The following is a 19,972-nucleotide window of genomic DNA, read 5'->3' as shown; positions in this document are numbered from 1 at the left end:
AAAAACGGTCCTACCACCCAGGGACTACGGGGGAGCGTGGACGTTGCCGAAGGCCTGCGGATTTTAAACTGTCTCAACACGTTCCCAAACCAGCTCACCCGTTGCACCTTATGGTGAGCTATCGTCCCTATCTGGACTTCGTTCAGCACGGGAGTGCTCGTGGGGATTAGTGTTCAAGAAGAAAGTACTCGTGCATCTTTCTCTGCTGTAACGGTTATGACTGCAGTACCTACTGCTACTAAAGTTCAGCTGGCTTGCTGCTTTTGTTTCTTACCGTCTGGCAAACCAAGCCGTTACCATACCCCAATGTCACGCTCTTGCACTATAGCTCCGAGTGCACGCGGCCCGTGAGAACAGCGAGTTGGGGAGATCCGAACAGGGCAAACCGCTGTGCAGGTGTCGTCTGAGAGTAGGCAGCAGGTTCTGTCCGCCTTCTTACAGACTGGGGAGATCGGGTTATCCTGATAGAGATCTTCACACATATGGCTGTACACGAGACTTTTTCATGACCAATGGACTGTCACAAGACTTTTGGCACTTCTGACGCTTAAAGGGCACTCTAGAGAACCGCCAAGCGTCCCTCACAAACCATACACGCAGAGTGATGTACGCAGTAGTTGTGACATGCCACCTGCCGCTCTCCGTTTGCGCAGATTCCGTGGAGACAGGGAGCGGCCGACAAAAGGGAGGCGGATTCCCCGAACGACGACTTTACGGTACCCCTGTCCCCGTCCGCTTGTGGATTTCCTCACAAGCGTCGGGGTCACGCCTTGTGTTAGTGCATAGGTGAGTATGCTTGTGTTGTATACACCTGTGAAGGCCAGCCGGTTCGTTCTCCTTCCTAGTAAGCAGCCTTCAGTTTCAGAAACCGTCGCTACTACGGAGATCCGGGCTCTGCTCGTAACTGCTGCGACGCCCGCCTAGTCAGCGCAGGAGTCCAGGCGCACCATACTCTTCCCCGCGCGCTCAAGTATGTCCATACCCCGGAACCCCGTCCCCTCAACACGTACATCACGCAAGGACCAGCGGAAGCCACCACATAAGATACCCCGGCCATACCGGGAACCGAACAAATAGAGTCCAGAAAAAGCAACGCGCCGGCGCGTCCCCAGGTGCCCGGTATTATTGAGACGGGAGTCCAGCGAACACATCGCAAACCGTCTACGTATCAGAGTTCAAAGAGAAGGTCCGTGGTGTCCCGTGCAAGCCACTCTCTCCTAGCTGGGCCCGGGACACAACCAGTGCAGCACCAGTACTCTTCTGTGAACGTGACGTGCAGCACCCCGTTGCGTCGGCGGCAGGCGGTTCCACGGGAGCCCTTGTGCTCGCGCAAGTTGTTGTTGAACGGGTCACACGGCTCACAGCTGGAGCGAGATACGTCGAAAGTCGGAATCACACGGTAACGCCTTCTCGGCGCATCTAAGGCGCCAGAACATAATCAACTGGCTACTACAATACTCCCCCAAAGTTTGGCAGGTCTACAATTGGCCTCCGGGACGTGTCCAAGCGCCGCGTATCCAAACGTTAGTCCACCGAAGCACGTCCCCGAATGCCTACGCGACGCCGGCTCGCCACACAATCACGGTTGAATTCCCCCAAAGATTCGAATATGCCCCCCGAGACCCACCCGCCACTGTTTCGAAAAAATTTACTTGACCTGCCAGACGAGGTACCACGAGCTCCTCCGGTCCGGGGCCGACGACTCGGTGGCTGCACTAAATCAAACACAGTCACGAATCGAAGTCGCCGCCGAAACGTGAAGACTCCCAGCTGGAAACGAAAGCCATCTCTTAAAACGAAAATAAAAGCTCTCCCTTCTAGGACACAACTCGGGCGTGCCGTCCGCATGCAACGGGCTGGCCTCGGGCGGCACGCGGTTGCCACTCTCCGGAGGTCAACCCGCTCGTCGGCTTCCTTCTTCCCTTTGCCATTTTGAGTTTGAATTTGTATCTATGACCAAACAAGAGGGAATTTCATATATAAGAAAACAGAAAGAAAAAACGATTTAGCAGGACCCCGGGTTCGGGCGCACCCACTCTCCGGCAGCGGGCGAGTGGTAGCCACAACCCAGATATGTTCAGAGTTTCTTTCTCCTTCCACTCAACGCGACACGTGAATGAATGTCACCGGGCAAAAGACACAGGTGAGTGCCGTACCGCGGCGTATGAGATACGCAATCCCATGCCGCCACACGGCGATAAACCCGGCAGAAACCTCAGAGCTCCATGAAGACTACCCAAGATCACAGTCAAAGTGTCAGGCAAGGCCACAGGTTCACCGCCCAGCCGGCGCAGCACTTGATTGTCCATGAATGGCACCACACCATACCCGTCTGTTCCTCAGGGACCTCACGAAATGGAACATAATCATGACAAGGACTCTCAAACCAAAGACGACCGAAAACGGGCTTTGAAGAAAGAGAAAGATCTGGAAAAATTGCGAAAATTTTTCGTCCTTCCCTCCGAAGACAGCAGTCATAACTATCGCACCGCATGCCACCCGCTGTCCCGGACGGCTCGACAGGGGCAGTCTCCAAACGTCGCTCCCCTCCTTTTCCCTCGTCTCCCTTTTTCTTTTTTGTGCTTCCGGGTCGTGCATAGCTAAACCCTAATACAGCTGTCACAGTGTTGGAGCGTGGAGAAACTCTGATGTGGGAGAGCGCGCGTAGAAAACATCCGACAAAGCATTGACACCCGTGCTACGCCCCCGATCACGTTTACGTTAGCATGTGTGAAACTCAAACCTGCACCTCTGCTGTCTGTATTCTAGGCTCCGAAAAATGGACTGCCCTCGTGAAGCGCGACACGTGGTCTTGTACTGCCCCTGCCTATCGTTGGTGCGCTTCACTCCGTCAGGTATGCCTTCGGAACCAGCCCGAAGTACGTGTCACAGCACACTTCGTGCGGTTGCCGCTCCCACTCCCATGATACATGCCAGTGCCCTGTGACAACCCCCCCTATACGTCCCGAACATCCCGACGGGAGAGGACTAAGCTACGGTCTTCCCCGGAAAGCTTACAGCCTGTACAAATAAAATGGGCAATCGAGACCGTGCTGCGGGCGGTTCTCGTTGCCGCACCGGTGTAGATCCTGACCCTGCACGCCTGCTTTGTGTACTCTCAGAAGACAGACCAGAAAACACGTGTCACCATGAGACGGGGTCCAGCACTACCCCGAGGCTATTTTCGTTGCGCCGCTCTCCGCCGGACAAGATTTCAAGAACGAGCCTGAAGTACCCGGTAAGTCACGCTTCGCCGCCTGCAGCGCTCATGCAGACCCTGAACCCAACCCCAAAATTCCAGCACCTGCGGAAACCCCTCCATGGCTTCATCACCAGGGACGACTAAACTGGGGCCGTCTCCCGGATCTTACTCTCTGTCCGCCAAACCGTTACACTGCGTGCCACGCGCTGTCCCGGCCGGCTCGACAGTGGCAGTCTCCAAACCCCCCTCGCTGTTCACTCGAATCCCTTTTTCTTTTTTGTGCTACCTAGTTGTGCATAACTTTAAAGAAGACAAAAGAGCACAGAGTCAATTTAAAAAAAGGAGGCAGGAAAAGAGCATTCACCAAAACCCGCGAGCAGAGACAATAGGAGACAGATCTGCGCCGCAGGAACCTGGGGGGGTAACCCCGACGGCGTGGGTATCTTCACCTGGCGAACTGCTCTAGTCACCACAGCTTCCACGGGGTACATCCACGGACAGAGTGTCCTCAAGGGCCGCAACCACACGGCGACCAGATGCTGCTTCTCTCTTCAGCAATACTTCGGCGTGCGCTCCCCGGACACGCACCTGGGAAGGCACTGCTAACCATCATGCCCAAAGCCCGGGAACAACTTGTCTAGGCGATTTCATGCGACGTGTCCAGACTGGACAGCTCAGTCTGCGCACGCGGTTGTGAGAGTCTCCATTTTTCCCACAGAGCTGCTTCTCTTCCGTGACACGCCATGCTACGTCAACACTTCGAGCCGGGACTCCAAACACTTCACCTAGGTAGTTAGGTAGGACGGCGGACATGCTGTTGCACGCTGTAGGCCATACGCTCTGCGAGAGGGGGTCAGCAACGGTCCCGGCAGCAATCTCGACGCCGCGGCCCAGAAGTCTCCTGTGGCGCACTCTCCAGAACGTCAGCGTGGGAAGTTGGCCGAGTCGCGCTACAACTCCTCCCACCAGACCAAGATGCGTGCAGTACATCATCCGCAGTGACTCGGAGCCAGGCCTCTATAGATTCAGTAAGCCGTCTCTACCGGACCTACGGTCTGTGCAGAACACGGTGATCTTGCCTGGTGCAGGGTGTCTGCACAGATTGGCTGACGACGACGAGTACCCCGAATAGGCCCGACTTAGTACCTCAGGGCAACGATAAGAGTCGCTGGCCCCCGAAGGCAGTACCGCCGTCTACGCTCCGCCGCGACTGCGCCACGACTCAGCTACCACCATCGTGGTCTTGACCACCATGCGCCTGGACAGTGAACCCCAATCCTGCAACAAACTCCAGGCTGCCCGCCCCACATTCACGTGACCATGCGGATAAGGCTTCCTCCCCGTCCTCACGATCTGAGAAGCGAACGACCCCCGCGGTGGAACTCGTCGTCGAGAGCAATGAAAGCTGGGCTTGTTGCGCCTTTCCGTCTTGGGGCTCCACCACATCTTCGTGCACTCCAGTCCGCCAAGAAGCGGCCGAGTTCCTGGGTTCATAGATCTGCTTCACTGTCGCCACTCTCACTCGCCAGAGCCCCGCCGTTCTAGGACGGAGTAAAGTAAGTGCAGCAAACTTCGTTTCGTACTCTCTGGAAGAGGCAGCCGTTGCCATGGTGCAGGTGGTGCCGCTGGAGCACAGCTGAGTCGGCTACTTAGTCGGCTCGAGCCGTGCGCCCTACCGCTGTTCGCTGGGGGCACGCGCTGTCACGATTGACCTGTCTCGCAAAGGCGATGACTCTGACAATTCCCCGGTCAGCACTGGGGTTGCAGAAGGGCGCTGTGCTCTGACACTGCTGGTGCGGTGCAAGCGCCAGTGACTAGAGCACGACTGGTTTAGGTACCACTGCCCGGGGCGGGCACGAGCATCGCGCGGGAAACAAGAAACTTTCCTCGGACGCCACTCTCCCAGACGCACAACGGGCCGGCGGGGCTGCGGCAGCGAGTTTCGCCAGCGGATCTCAGGGCTTGACCTTCTGCGTGCCTTCGTTTGAAGTGTGCTTTAGCTGCGCGATGCAAGCTGCCATCTGGTCGCCAAGCAGGACATCCGTGCAGCACCGCTGCCTGGAAGGCAATCTGCGCTAAGTTGTCAAACCTCTTCCCGGCCGGACAGGGCCCGACCAAACACTGTCAAACCAGGGACTTGCCACTCTCTTGCAGAGTGACAAATCCGGACCTCGCTCAGCATGTCAGTGAAACTCACCGCCTTCCAGTCAGGGGACCACCGCTCGCAAGGCTTAGCCCACAGTCACAGACGCGGGGAACTGTCTTCTGCCACCGCTTCAGCCCGATTGGTCGCCCCGGGCTGACAGAGGTGTCTAACACTAACGAGCCAAGTCGCGTGCAGCTGGGCTGTCCCGCGATGCTCCAACAGGTGGAGTACTGTAGAGCTCCCCAGCTATACAGTATAGTCTTTTCGAACTACTCGTACGGCCAGAGCTTTCATCGAGGCATGGAGGATGAGGCAGTCCGGTCTTGGACAGTGCCGGAGTGTCTGCGTTCTCGACCCGTCTGCTTGGCGTTTCGTGGCACTCGGAATGCTCTCCAAGTGAACAGAGGAAGAGAGCTCGTGTAGCGTCTCCGGAGGTGAACATCCCTGCCTCGGCGTAGCGCCGGCGAGACGTGCGCGCGCTGGTGAACACGTGCAAAATGACTGGATTTGGACAGAGGTGCGCGACTACCGTTTGCGGAGAGGCAGCGGGTGGTAGGAGGCCAGGAAGAGTACACTGTCGCTGCTGACTCACCGAGTTGTCCCCTTATAACAGGCCGTGCTGGGAGCGCTAGAAAAGGAGAATATAGTTTGGGACACCAGGCACCAGCGCTGCACGTGAACGTGCATCCGCTCGTACTCTGCCCAAAGTGCACTATTTAAAAAACAGTACCCGGAGCGTCTCGTCTGACAAATGCCGACTGCTGGACTGGTGGGGTCATCCGCTGGTCGGAACACCCGGGAAGCAATCGTAGGCTCTTTTAAGCAGAGCTTTTTCGTTGCTGAAAGAGCATCCGTGAAAAGCTGGCACGCCCCAAAGTGCCAAATAGTTACATCGGGTCATGGCTTCTCTCCACAGAGCTTAGCACAGGGAAACGTCACCCGGTAGCACCAACCGTCAGCGATACAAAGCGGGGGACAGGCCTTATATTACTGTACTCAGTACACGACAGGCTTTAGACAGTCGCACCATGTGCCACTTCCGATGACCACATGCGGCAAGTTTCGATAAAGAAACCTGTCCTGTCATTTAGGGAGAAGTGGTGACGAATGACGTATGGCACTCCTGCAGTGTACACGGGGAGGCCGCACTGGAAAGCGGCGCTTTGCCAGCGACCACTCGGGAAGTGACGCGCAAGGAAACAGAGCGCCGAGGGGGCACTTGAGCATGCTGTGTGGTCCCCTGGCAAGCCTGCTCAGCTACGGGGTGTAGAGTGAGTTAGAACAGTAAAACAAAAAAAAAAAAACTTCCTTCCTTTTTGGCTGGAGCTGGTCCAGACGTGGCAGAGTTTTTCTCTCCTGAAGGGCTGTCGCCTGTCTTAACCCAGGCTGCTAAGTTACGGTGCACGTTGCAGAGACCAGCGCCGAGGCAAAATGGTTTCCCGTTCTCATTTGGGACACTCTACATATATTTGGCCTCCTTCACTTCAGCACAACTCTCAAATTCGAGAAAGGGAGGGAAAAAAAAAGAAAGAGGCAGAGGCTGCCGCGGTGAACAGTGTCGCAGCCGGCCCTTGGCCGTGCTCCCGGCACTTTAGACAAATCCGCGGAAGATGACCCCGGTGTTGTCCTTGGTGGGGGCATAGCTACCGCAACTTAAGTCGGTATGTCTATATACTGCATACTCGTGCAGCGCGGGATGCTCTTCTGAACCCAGCAAGCCAGCATGTGAGAACTCAGAAAGACAGGGGGAGACGCAAGGCATATCCAGGTCCCCTCCACACCGGCAATGCCCTCCCCACTGTCCTTCACAACGCAACAACAAACAACAGCTCATCAGCCGCCCGTATCAATCTTACTGCCTGCGCACGTGAAATAGAGTCACGCCGCTCAGTGACGGGCCGCCGTGCAGTGTGGGTCGGGGACTTGCCCACCGACGTAACTACTTTCGCTGTCACCGGGCTGGCCTCACACACGACGTTGGTCTCCCCACTAGCCCTTACAGCCTAGAAAAAAGTCATCATCAGGGGACATTCGTCAGCAGAAGGCCAATGCTCGCGCTTTGGGTTTGTCGCGACAGCGTATCCAAATCACAGGCAGGATTCTAGGAACGTGCGCTGACTCGAACACGTGACGCGAGACGACGTGCCTAGTATCCTTCGTCTCCTCCAGCAACTACAAACACACCCCCAAGGCCGAGGGCCTTCTGTGCCATCTAAATGCTTCGTGTGTCGCTTCTATGGGAGACAGGGCGTGAGAGCCTCTAACAGGCTAAGCGTCGAGGCGGAGTATGGCAGCGACCACTGAGTTCATGCTGCCTGGCCATTAGCTACGACGTACAGACGCACTGTCCTCGGCCGGAGACTCTCGCACAAGAACGCGTGCCCGTCACCGAGACACCATAGCACAAGTAAGCCCCCATCGCCGTCGTCGGCGCCCGGCGAAGCTCCACTGGACTGCCCTTCGCCCAACCTGGTGTTACGTTCGGAACGGGCCACGTGACACCGCATTCTGGTTTCTCCAATGCATGTGTTATGGCACGAGCGCGTTTGATGATAGCTACCATACCTGTAAACCCTCCGCAGATCACGCCGAGCGTCTCGAAAACCAGTGACTCACAAACGGCAGGCCTCACCGTGTCCAGCACTGGCACATAGACACCCCAGATGACTCCCAGGTTGTCCGAACGCGCAGCCACTAAGATCCGAGGTGTCCAAGAAATCTTTTCATCAGGGAAAAACAGTTTGCTTGGTCACTTCGCACCTGGGCGACAATAACTGGCCAACACATTCGAAGTGTCTGAAACACAACCGGCGGCACACCAGGACACTTTGTGAAGCGTCAGCGATTGACGCGGAAGCTCCGAGTCCATCCCAAACATCATCGCTTCCCGCGGGCTAGTCCATCCAAACAGGTTCTAAAGTGTTCGTCCAAAGGCAGCAGCCGCAGCCTTCCAAACAAAGTGAGATTTTTTTACGGATGCCCCCGTACTGTTTCCTGCCACATCCTAAGCGTCAGAACAAACACACGAAAACCCTGAGCCGGTCATTGGCAAGTGTCACGAGTCATGCGTGTATGTGTACGGTACTGCATACTGGGCAGCACGTAGCGCGGGCTACTCCCATTCCTAACTGCAACGTACAGTCTTCGGTCTCTGCGACCGTAGACTGGTTCCACGAGAACCTCCTCCGGGCGACCAACTTTCTGCAGCGTTTCATACGTCTAGTTGGGGTTTTCACAGCATCAACACAAACACTGGCTTGAATCCTTCGGTGTCTGCCTAGTAGAGGACACCGCAAGATATTTGTTCAGGGCAATGACGACGGCGGCGGATCCTTAGAAAGCCAGGACAGTGTGCTAACCCTCTTCGATCCCAATTGCCAATGCCGGAACACAACGCTCTTCAACCTGCTGGCGTACAGGAAAGCAAGCACCTGGAAGGTCGGAACTCTACCCTAGTGCCTCCCTCGCGTAACAAAAGTGTCGAGGTTCCCGGCCCGGTTTCCGCGGACGCATTCCAGACTGCCAGGAAGCCAGCACGACGTCCACGCGAACGGCGCCCCAGAGTATCAACGCAACGCCCGACCGTCAAACGCGGGTAATCACGGATGCTGGGTTAGACTAAATTGCAATCCGTTTGCTGCATCACATCTGAGCTGTCGGGACGGCATCCGACGCATGTGCCAGTCGGCCTACCACTACCACATTCTGACGAATGGGCCAGGGCATATCGGCCGAATGCCACAGACCACACGCATGCGAGCAAAAGCACGAAAACCAAGGAGGCACACAAAGCAGAAGGGAGAAAGGCTCAACCGAACCAAAAGGTGTCCCAAAATAGAGGAAAAATTGCTGCCCCTCCGAGCCACAGTCTGAAACCTCCCGTTCTGCTTGCTTTTCCCCTTTCCCCCGGGCATAGAGCCGGCAAAATGCTGCTCCGCTACATGTGTTGACATCAAGAAAGTAGAGGTACGCATACATAGCATACATATTTCTAAGAAAGGATGACGAAGACAAACTTCACCACGACCTCAGCTACGACGCGTGCTTGGCGGCCACCGGCATGCGACAGGCGCGCTCAATATGGATTCTTCCAGATTTTAGAAACTATTCTCGTTTTCGTCTGACTACCCTAAATTCTAAACCCTTGTTTTTTTTGTAAGCGCACTTCTCAACTAGGATCCAGCACAAAACACGCATGAACACTTACACTCCATGTCGGGGTAGAAGCTCCACAAGTCCTATCAACCACGGACGAGTGTGATGCCTCTCACGGTGCGACACTAAGAGTCGGTTGGTAGATATCTCAAGCATGAGCCGACCGGATTACCACATACAGACACCACGAACCTGGGACACGGCAGAGAGCACGGAAAAGCCGGAACCAGGGGAGAGTGAAGCTCCATTCCTAGGAGTGTCTCGCTTCCGTCCGGCGAACGGCGGCCGCGAGCCGCGTCTCCAGCATGTGTCGTGCTGTCACTCGACTTACCGGCCATAGCCGTTAACCGCCGGTCGGCTCTTTCCCTTTCTCCAGTTCCCGTCCTATGTCAGTTGTCGCAGAGACTAGCCATGAAGGGAAAAGCGAAATACGCATATATTTTCGGAAAAGAGACGAAAAACCACACCACCGCGCAGCCCTACTGCGCTCAACAGTTAGCCGCATACAGTGAGTTCCCTTTTCCTTTCCCATCTATTCCTGTCGTTCACAGAAGAAGGAAACGCCGACAAAGAAACTCTGGTGCGTCCTGCCACTGTCCATGACATGCACGGTACTAGCGAAATGCGCGGCGGCTCTCACCAGCGTGCCAGCACTGCACACTGTCTTCTTAGTTCGCTGCACCTCCGTTCCTCGGGTGTTGTGGCTGCGGCCACACCATGGGCGAACATCTGCGCTCGCCGAGAAACTCTCCGAAGTCATCAGGCATCATGAAACCTGCTAGGTCTTCTCGCCATTCCTTACAAGCTGGACGAGACAGTTGTTGAGGTGGACTGCTACGCAATTCTGTAGAAACGGGCCACTCGTCAGCTACTTCCGCTGGCAGCCTGAGACTCACCCGCGTCATTGGCGCGGCGCCAAGCTGAAGCCTTCGGATGGATAAAATCGGTTGGTCGGCTCAGAGGTATTTTCGTAAGGGGCAGACTTTAGAGGAGACGTCTTTCTCCCGGTCTTATTATCGACTCCATCACAACACATACGTACGCGGTGCTACTTTCTTCATGCATACATCGACATCGTAGCTGAGACAGGAAAAAGACTTTTTCTCCTTGTCTGTCTCTCCTAAGAGTCGCATGCTCACACCAGTGTTCGTCATATGTGGAGAGAGCTGTTCATTCAGATCCGGTCTGCTGGAGACAACACGGTATGACAACCGTTTTTTTCTGAGGTAGTGTATTGAAGGCATTCCGTGACAGACTCACTACTGACTTAGTTCTCTTTTTCTTTTCCAGTCAAGTATTCCAAGGCGAAGGTTATGCCAAACAGCGGAGCTCTATATTTCTGTGGGTGGGTCTCTACAGAGAGAGTACTGCTAAAACCTGTGAGTGCTAGTGAAAGTCATCATGATTTCTATCGCGGGGTGCACGCACCGTCCTGTCACTCGGTCGAAGTGTAGTCTACGCAGATATCCGTATACACTCTCAGGGACCTTGGATCCCGATTAATTCTCCACGAAGTCTTTGCATGTATATATACATATATATATATATATAAACGCAGCCCCTGTATAGATATATACACATGTATAGCGCATCATCTTAAATCTCCATGAAGTCTCTCTTTGTACATCTATATATAAATACATACATATAAACACAGACCCTGCATAGATACAGACACATGCATAGCAGAGTGCATCATCTGAAACTCCCCCCTACATGTACGTTTGTCCACTTATGTCCATCTGTGCTTTTCTTCATTATCATTTTTCGCAAGCCGGCGAGCCGAGCGTTATCCTAAATCACCTAAATCGTGAATTGTCTCTTCACTTGTTTTTCCTGCGGGGCACAGGTCCCGAAACGGTACGAGTCAGACTTCTGACGCTTTCCAGGATGTCAGCATGTTAGCACTTACTAATAGCGGTGCACCCCAGCCAGTCGCCATACCACTCACCAGGCAGCGTTGGCAGGACAGTGGGCAGCCTCACTCGCTCTCGACCTTTATCTCTAGGACACTGCCGCCACAAGTCGTGCGATCCCGAGGAGGTCCAGCCTCACATGATCTCGGTCCCCCCAGTTGGAGCCATGGAAGCTTCCCTGCCATGCATGATCTCCTCTCTTGAAACATGCGCCTGCGGCAGAGGCACCCCTCTTGGGCGAAGCCATAGTCTTCGCCGAGAGGGGGGCACTTGCCACCTCGACGAGAGTGTTTTTCTCTGCTAGGACCAGATACAAATTCGGTGTCCTTTTTTTTGTGAGAAACTTGGTTCCTGACAGCTACAAATGTCATCCAGTGTTCTGAGCCTCTGAAAGTATAACTCGAACCGCATTATTTGATTCACCTGCACGGAGTTCGAAGGAAATCCGACGGCAGGTCAGAATCTGTGATCCCTACTTTCTGCGTAGAATCATCATCGTAACAACGGAGAGGACGTGTTCGGAACGGAGCGCCGCTCCGCGCTGTGCTCTCTCCCGGCACCAGCCGGCGAGACGTCGTCACGAACAGGCCATCCAACGCAGCGCGTTCCGGGAGCAGCCTGCAGACTCTTCTGTCAGCCACTTTTCATGTCGCATGGTATACCTGGCCGTCGACTGTCCTCGGAACCAACCTTACCATCTGCTCACAATAAAAGATCGCAGCCTCCATGAGGTGCTCGACTGCTTTGCAGCGGCCTCGCCGCCAGCTGGCACCCCCTAGAAGCGCTCTATGTCAGACTGACGGGACCGAACATGCGCTGACTCTCTTGACTGCGTGACCTTATGCCCCTTGCCTCTGCACTAACGAAGACGCCTGCAGTTTCCGGTCTTACCGCCTGGCAGTGCGGCAGCGCGGACACGGGCGGTCGCTCGCGGTCTTCTCCCAAATGGGGTGTCGTAGCTCTCGTCTCGGCAGTCTCGGGGAGTTCTACATCTTTTCTCCTCAGTGCACCGATCTCCATGCATTCACGAGTGAAGCTATACACTGCCCAGGGGTACGAGACGCTGTTCTCGCTCCTAAAAGCAGATCGAATTCCGCATCCCTCCTGTGGAGAGTGCTGGTTTTCGAGTTCTGCTAGCTGCCCACACTACTGTGGGAAGAGAAATGATTCTACAAAGCTGAATCGGTGAGGTGATATACTGAAGAGCGCAACAGAACGTATCCAGCTGCCCGTCGTTAAGCCCTCACGAAAGCGGGCGCTGCGCCCGTGTGCACCGCCTGGACGAGAAAACGACCCGGCCAAAGAAGAGAGAGAATCCTACTGTCCGTAAACCAACTGGCAGGAGTATCATGACAGAGACGAAACCTGGAAACCACGGACGCGCGGATCTCAGCGGCCCTGGCGGTATCGCACGATGGACTACGCCAGCCGTGCAAGACGGCCACAATAAGTCCAAGGTAGGTGGTGCTGACCTAGTGAAACACGAAAGCCCTTCCGGAACCACATCCTCCTTTCGTGCCTAGCGTCCCTCGCTCCAAACACCAGATTAGAGCGTCTGGCGGTCCTTACCTCCTAAGCGCAAGTCGGTGCGCGATGCCCATCACCATCGGGTTTTCTGTCAGCCGGACTGAGGTCAAGAATGGTGGTCTCCCCCGAGAAGAAAAAAGACTCGCAGCAGCAGAACTGCCTTACCGCGTGAGAAAGAGACTTTGTTCTGCAGGCAGCACTTGTGAGCAATCCGCCGATACAAATAATGAAACCTCGGAGAAACAGGGCGGGACCCCCAACAACAGAAGTAAAGTACAGAAGCCACTTGCAGTCCGGCAGCTATTCGCACGTCAAACGATGTGGGTATCAATCCGGCGACGCCAACTGAAACTTCGCTCGTTAGTCACCCTCTCTCACAAAAACTGCCGAGACCATTTTTCGTAACCTCGGAATTCAAAATCTGCGCCGCAGTTGCGCGTTGCAGGCCTACTCTCGAAGCACGGTTCGCGCACTCTTGGAATTTTCTCATATGCAAGTTCATCTCCAAGCACCTTCTGTCCAAGCCGCTCCGCCCGGACATGTCGGGCAGCCCGGGGCTGCACCAATTTTCCATCCTCGTTAGAATCGGGCAGCGAGTCCCCTTGTGAGTGAGCAATATCCTAGTTCAGCCGGCGGCCTTCTGCCCGGCCGAATTCTTCACCCGGCCGAAGCAGGGACAAGAACTCTCAGCAGAGCACGTAGAACTGCCGAACTGAAAGCAAGACTCTGCACAGCTCGTAGACACCACGTAGTGCTGCAGCACTACCCCAGTCGTAGGACGCTGCGGACAGCTAGTTCTAGCACACGCTGGTCCGGCAGCGGACCCGGGGCAGTGACCAGCATCGCATGTCTGCCGACTTGTTTGTTACCGCTCGATGGGGGCCTTGGCGAGTGTCAATGCTTTGGACGGCGGATGCCCCCTCTGCTACCTGTGTATTCGTATGCAAAGCTCAGACATGCTTTTGTTTTTCCTGATCCTGGGGCCCAGTGCTCACAGCAGGTGCCCGCAGAGAATTCGTTATCTTGTCACGGCGTGTAGATACAATTCACGACAGGCGCCACGCCAACAGCCCGCTACTTTAGTCCTCACCCTCTGCGTCACGTTTCGTTTTCAGCAGAAATCGGCTGCAAGCTGCAGCGCGACGGCTCGCAGCAGCCGCCCTCGACCCATATCGAAAACGAGCTCTGCACGTTTTTTTCACCAGTCGTTCGGAGCGTCCGGGCCGCATCGTCAGCGACACACAAACTCAGGCCACCCGCAGAACCTACTAGCTGGCAGGAGGTAAGATCCGTTACACCACTTCCTGGAGAAGTGTTGAGCAGACAGCCTAGGCTACCGGCCGGCGGCTGGGTGCAACTGCAGTGGTAAGACGATCCGCTTAACTAAGCCGCGCCAACAGTTACCATTCTGCGTTCTTTAAATTTCTTTCACACCACTGACCAGCGCCACATATACAGGCAGTCCTGCAGCCAAGTCTTCTCGAGTGTGCACAGATTCCGCCACTGCGGCCGTGCGCCCCAACTTACTGCGGCCGTGCGCTTTCGGTTGACGCCACAGCCGCAGTAAGGTACCGGGCATCCCGATCCCTATGCTTTCGCCAAGAACCGTGCTTCTGAACGGAAGTGTACACAGAGCACTCAGAGCTGCGCCACCTCACCTCCCGCTTTGTGGCGCCCGTCGTCCCGAGAAATTCCCAGCATCGCCTCCAGTGTCGTCAAATCTTACGGTGAACGCGGCGGAACTCTCCCTTGGTGTAACAGTGGATCACGAGGCAAACGTTCGTGTGTCACACCCGTTTTCGGGCCAACGAGCTGAAAACTGTAGTCACTTGAGAAGCGGGCACGGGGGATGCACGTAGACCCCGAATGGTATTTCTTAGCCTACTATGCGGTGTTAAAAGTCATTCCAAGTAAAACCGGTGGTGCAGAGACTCAGCCTGAAGACCCAGAAGTTTTACCCTGGGTTTGTAGGGAGTTGCGTGTCCGAGTGGTTCTGTAGTCCTGTCCAAGCGGTTTCCGTTGTCGCGCGTTCGCCTGCTCTTTCCCCCACATGCGTGTACAGATATCTTTAGTGTGACGGCACCAACTAGGTGCTTATGCAACATCGCTCTTCAAGGCAGCGTGGGTCCGCCGACCAGTCCCCGGACGATGTACTTCTGAGTCTCTTGTGTGGTCAGCTCTCCGCCAGTGGAGGTCCCTCCCCAAGCACTCACAAAGATGAAACGAGCACCACGTCCATCGCACGATGCAGATGCTTCTCTGGCAGAGTGGACGTAAAACGTGTAAGTAAGCAAGTGTCGAGGCTGAAGACTGGCGTACCCGCGCTCTCCCACTAGGTCCGAGGTACGGTTTCCGGCAAAAGCCTCCACTAGTGACCCATTACCCTACAGAGGGAAACGCACTTCTTTCTTCCCCGTGGGGGACGGTTCATCCGTGTGGGCTGTTTTTCGGGTGCAAAAACTCATTTCAAACGATCGAAAAACCCAAACCACCAGCCGTCCGTCAAACTGCGTGATGCAAGACTACCACACAGTCCACCACACACATTCCAAAGCGCCGAATACACAGGCAACCGATGTGGAGGCGTTCAGCAAGAAGAAACGACACTGCACGGTGACGTGAAAGACACCCGTTGTTTCGCGGTCCGACGGTAATACCATCCCAGCAGGCTCAAAAAGCCGACACACAACCAGATGGCGGCTACCTCACGCCACGAAGTGCTGACGTCAGCCGCCTCGTCTACCCGGAAACATTCCCAAGTGGCATGTACCTGACAAGACGTCCCGCACAAACACCCCTAGAAGAAAAGGAAGAAAACCAATTCACCGCGACCGCTGCGTCCCAACCGACGCACTCTTTGGTTGCATGGGCGAGGCAGCGACAGTCGAGATAAAGTTTTCTTTTTCCAAGGCGCACTCCCCAACAAACGGTAGAGCCGACGCACACTTGCGCTTCATATTGGGCCCGGCTTCCACAATTTCAGCCAACAGCCACAACGGGTGACTGCTCCACCGTGAAGTAACACGGAAAAATCTGAGTAGGTATACAACTCATCGTTGCTGATTCTAAACCTGAACCTCCACGCAACAGGAAAACGTATGAAAACCATTCCAAGCTTAGGTACCGCCGCTTCTGACTGTTTGGTGACGGCCTCGGACTTGTCCTTTCAGACGATGCCTTGATTCTTGTCCACGTGCGAGAGTCTGCTCCTGCAAGGCCTGGACACTTCTGTCGCACGCCGTCAAGCAATTTCCTGCTTTGGAACTGCCGGTGCCGGAGAGGTGTGAGAGAACCGTGACTCCGGATGTACTCCAACAAAGTCATGATGTGCGCTCCGGTAACCGCACCTAGCTGCAGGGCGCAAGCTGACCCTTGAGGGTGCCTCAAGTTGTCTTTTTACCCGGAAACACCTCCCCCGTACCGTTTTCCCGATGAGAAAAGAGGTCCACCGAAAGCAGAAGTCGTAGTTAGTCGTTTGTTCGCATTGGCCACCTGTCGCCGCTTTCACACTTCGCAACACGCTCCGGAGTCTTGCGCCAGGATCGATGGCATATATGAGTGTGGTGAAACACCAAAGGAGACCACACTTTCATGTCTTGAAGTCTTCTGGACGTGCTACCGGCACTCCCTCCCACCCGCTAAGGCCGACATCAGACCCCCGAGTCGATCTTTTGAGACCTTGGTCCCCCACGTGCAACTGCGCTGACGTGAATTGTATAAATCTTCTCATGTGCATACCACCCGTTGCTGTTGTCCTCGTTCGGCGGACGAGATTTCGTGGAGTCCTGCACTGCAGCTAGGAGTGAGGCCGACGAGGATCCTACAGAATCGCGTCCTCAGATGGAGGAGTACGAAAAAGAGAAGGCGTGGCGAACGAGAATCGAGCATTCCCGACCGTGCCTGAAAGGGAGTGCCTGCGCCGGCCGCTCGCAGTTCTGATTTTCACTTCGGCCTTTGGCGTTTCAAAAAAAACTGTTCAACGGTTCGGTTTTTTTTTTCTGTCCTGCACTTTTTTCCGGGAGATGCCGGAAAAGCCGAACGGAAACTAGAGAGGTGGTGAAACGTCTCCCCCGTCCGGTTGTACGCGTATTTCGTCTTCATTTCGGCATCCACGACAACTATAGAAATCCAAATACCAGGAGACTCTACTCGGCGAAAATACGCCTCGTACTCGTAGATTCGGCCCCAGTAAGTTGTCGCCCATGCTTCGCCAAGGCCTCAAGCTGTACTCCGCACTCACACAGGCTCGGGCCCACCAAGGCCGGTCCGGGCCCACGGGTTATTCGAACGAGACTATCGGCCCGGCTGGTCTTAGCACAGACCGCGCCAAGTGTACCCTGTGAGAAACGAGTGGAAGGCTGCTGCTCGTCGCTGCCTCCTGCCATTCTCGGAGCATGCATGACACACCCGAACGCAAGCGCCAGTTGATAGCGCTCCCCAGCAGATCCCCCAACACAGCAAAAAGTGCTGCATTCCAGCAACAACTGGTTCGGAGTACCCGTCGGTACTCTACGATCACTGGACCGTCAGTCGGCTCTACTAGCCTTACTGGCGGGCCACGGACGACTTCACATTTCTGCTACAAAGACTGGCGCGCACGTAGTGGCGAGCTGTCTTCTCGACGGTACCACCGCAAAAGAAAACACCGACCGCTGTGACTCACACCGTGACCGTCGTGCATCACCCGCATGACCACACCACGCTGTAGGCGGGAGACGGCCCTCATTGGCACTTACAGCCTGCAACACGGAGAGATCGATGCCATACTTTTCCCCCGGCCATCCAATGAAAAGCACCACTCCTCGAAGAATCAAGCTGCAACCCTTGCTCCGTGTGGTACAAGGGTTCAAAAGCTAACTTTCCGACTCCCAGCTAACCTTCGCGTTTCTCGGCGCCTGTCCCCGTCGCGGGCCACGGCACTCCGAGTGGAGTCGCAGATAGGACTTTCTCGTGGCAGCACCCCCACTTGCCACCACGTTGGGTGACGACAGTGTAATTGTAGATTTAACGAGTTCTGGAGTTGACCCAACCATGGTTTGCCGCTCACTCCTTCTGGCTTTCTCCTTTGAAACCCCGTCACACTCGACGGCGTAGAATGTTTCCAGGCGTAATTGTAACCGTGGTGCTTAACCATTCTACCGGGTAACACACATGGAAACCGAAGCGGCTTCGCGTACTTGCTGTTCCTGAGTAGAAGCACCGGTGAAACAGTTTGCCACTACGATTTCCCCTAGACATGAAGACCTGAAGTGCGCACTCGTCAGTCACGGACACGCGGCTACCAAGGCCTTGACTGGACACTGGGGTCCCGTTGTGACTGGTTCCCAGCACCCCTTGTCTACTACGGTCACCTGACCGTCAGCACCCTCTACTACGCTTACTGGCGGGCCACTGACGACTTCACATTTCTGCTACAAAGACTGGCGCGCACGTAGTGGCGAGCTGTCTTCTCCACGGTACCACCGCAAAAGAAAACACCGACCGCTGTGACTCACACCGTGACCGTCGTGCATCACCCGCATCACCACACCACGCTGTAGGCGGGAGACAGCCCTCATTGGCACTTCCAACCTGCAACACGGAGAGATCGATGCCATACTTTTCCCCGGCCATCCAATGACAAGCACCACTCCTCGAAGAATCAAGCTGCAACCCTCGCTCCATGTGGTACAAGGGTTCAAAAGCTAGCTTTCCGACTCCCAGCTAACCTTCGCGTTTCTCGGCGCCTGCCCCGTCGCGGACCACAGCACTCCGAGTGGAGTCGCAGATAGGACTTTCTCGTGGCAGCACCCCCAGGTCCCAGTAGGGAGAGTACGACACTGTTCGTGTAGATCCAAAAACGAGTTCCGGAGTTGACCCAACGTCAACAGTACACCCCCTGATTCCAGACTTGCACCGTCGAGGACGCTTGACAGTGAGACACACTCTACAGCGCGAGACTGCGACACTATACTCCACAATCACAGACCGACGGTCTCTCGAAGTCTTACTGCCTGTACGTAAAAAAGAAAACAACAGGTCATCGAGACTCGTGGTCCGCGCAATATGACGCGACACACGCGCTTCGGTTCGATGTTACCCCGGCATTATCTGGTCTTTTTCCCACCAGGAAGAGCTTTCGGGAAATCCGGCTGGACCAACCCCTCCATGAGCCCTCACAAGAGACAGCTAAGCTAGGGTCGTCTCCAGGAATCAGGAATCTTACTACCTGTACGCGACAAAAACTCAACAAGTCACGGGCAACCGTGGCGCCACTCCTGTTTTGGCTACAACGGTGCGGACCTTAACATGCACTTCTCTCTGTAGTTGCATCCTGGAAAAACTTATCGCCCACGTGACACGTAATATCTGATCCAACCATCCCCCCACTATAAAAACTGGAATTCGCTCTGGCGGCGAAACTTTCAAGACAGGCCTGGAGTTCGTGGTGCAGCACGGTTCGCCCGATCGCCGCGCTCACATCACTCCCGCAACAAACCAAGCGCCAGCGGCAAACTCCCCATAGGTCCTCACAGAAACGGATAATCTATGGCGATCTCTAGAAACCTTACTGCCTGTCCGTCAAAGAAGAGCAACAAGCCTTGAGACTCCTGTCCACCCAAATTTGTTTTCATGTAAACCCTAACCCTCGTTCCTCTGTGTAGTTCTAGCGCCCCAGAAAAACGCATCGTCCGCGTGACACGCCCGATACAGTACGACCCCAAGAGGACCTTTGTTGGGCGTTCTCCTTGCGTCATGGCTTCAAGACAAGCCTGGTATCCATGGTACGAGTTCCGCTCTCGTTCCCAAGACCCGTTGACACACTCTGACCCCTGCGACAACCCTCCATAGATCATAGCGAGGGACATCCAAACCAGAGTCGTCTCCCTCGTTCTTACTGCCTGTGAGCGAAAAACCGCAACGAGTCGTTGAGGCCCGTGGTGCGCCGGTCCTGTTGACTCTAGAAGGCTGCGGATCGTAGCCCTCCCAACATTCCTTCTCCTCTGGAGCTCTAACTTCCCCGAAACTGTATTACCCGCGTGACAC

The 19,972-nt window shown here is 55.2% G+C and overlaps 2 protein-coding genes across 2 annotated transcripts; both read right to left on the bottom strand.

The window, feature by feature from the left end:
* Positions 1-8,279: 8,279 nt before the first annotated feature.
* CSUI_009457 (uncharacterized protein) lies at positions 8,280-8,864 on the bottom strand. Its single transcript, XM_068069573.1, has one exon. The coding sequence runs from the start codon at positions 8,561-8,563 to the stop codon at positions 8,411-8,413; it is 153 nt and encodes a 50-aa protein (XP_067918452.1). The 5' UTR covers positions 8,564-8,864; the 3' UTR covers positions 8,280-8,410.
* A 6,470-nt stretch (positions 8,865-15,334) lies between these two features.
* On the bottom strand, positions 15,335-18,548 carry CSUI_009456 (uncharacterized protein). Its single transcript, XM_068069572.1, has 2 exons — positions 18,124-18,548; positions 15,335-17,685 (listed from the first exon to the last, which is right to left on the bottom strand). The coding sequence occupies exon 2, from the start codon at positions 16,268-16,270 to the stop codon at positions 15,926-15,928; it is 345 nt and encodes a 114-aa protein (XP_067918451.1). The 5' UTR covers positions 16,271-17,685; positions 18,124-18,548; the 3' UTR covers positions 15,335-15,925.
* Between the last annotated feature and the right edge of the window lie 1,424 nt (positions 18,549-19,972).

The sequence above is a fragment of the Cystoisospora suis genome (genome assembly GCF_002600585.1).
Source record: "Cystoisospora suis strain Wien I chromosome Unknown contig_5648, whole genome shotgun sequence".
NCBI classification, from domain to species: domain Eukaryota; phylum Apicomplexa; class Conoidasida; order Eucoccidiorida; family Sarcocystidae; genus Cystoisospora; species Cystoisospora suis.
This window is presented reverse-complemented; position numbering and strand designations above follow the sequence as displayed.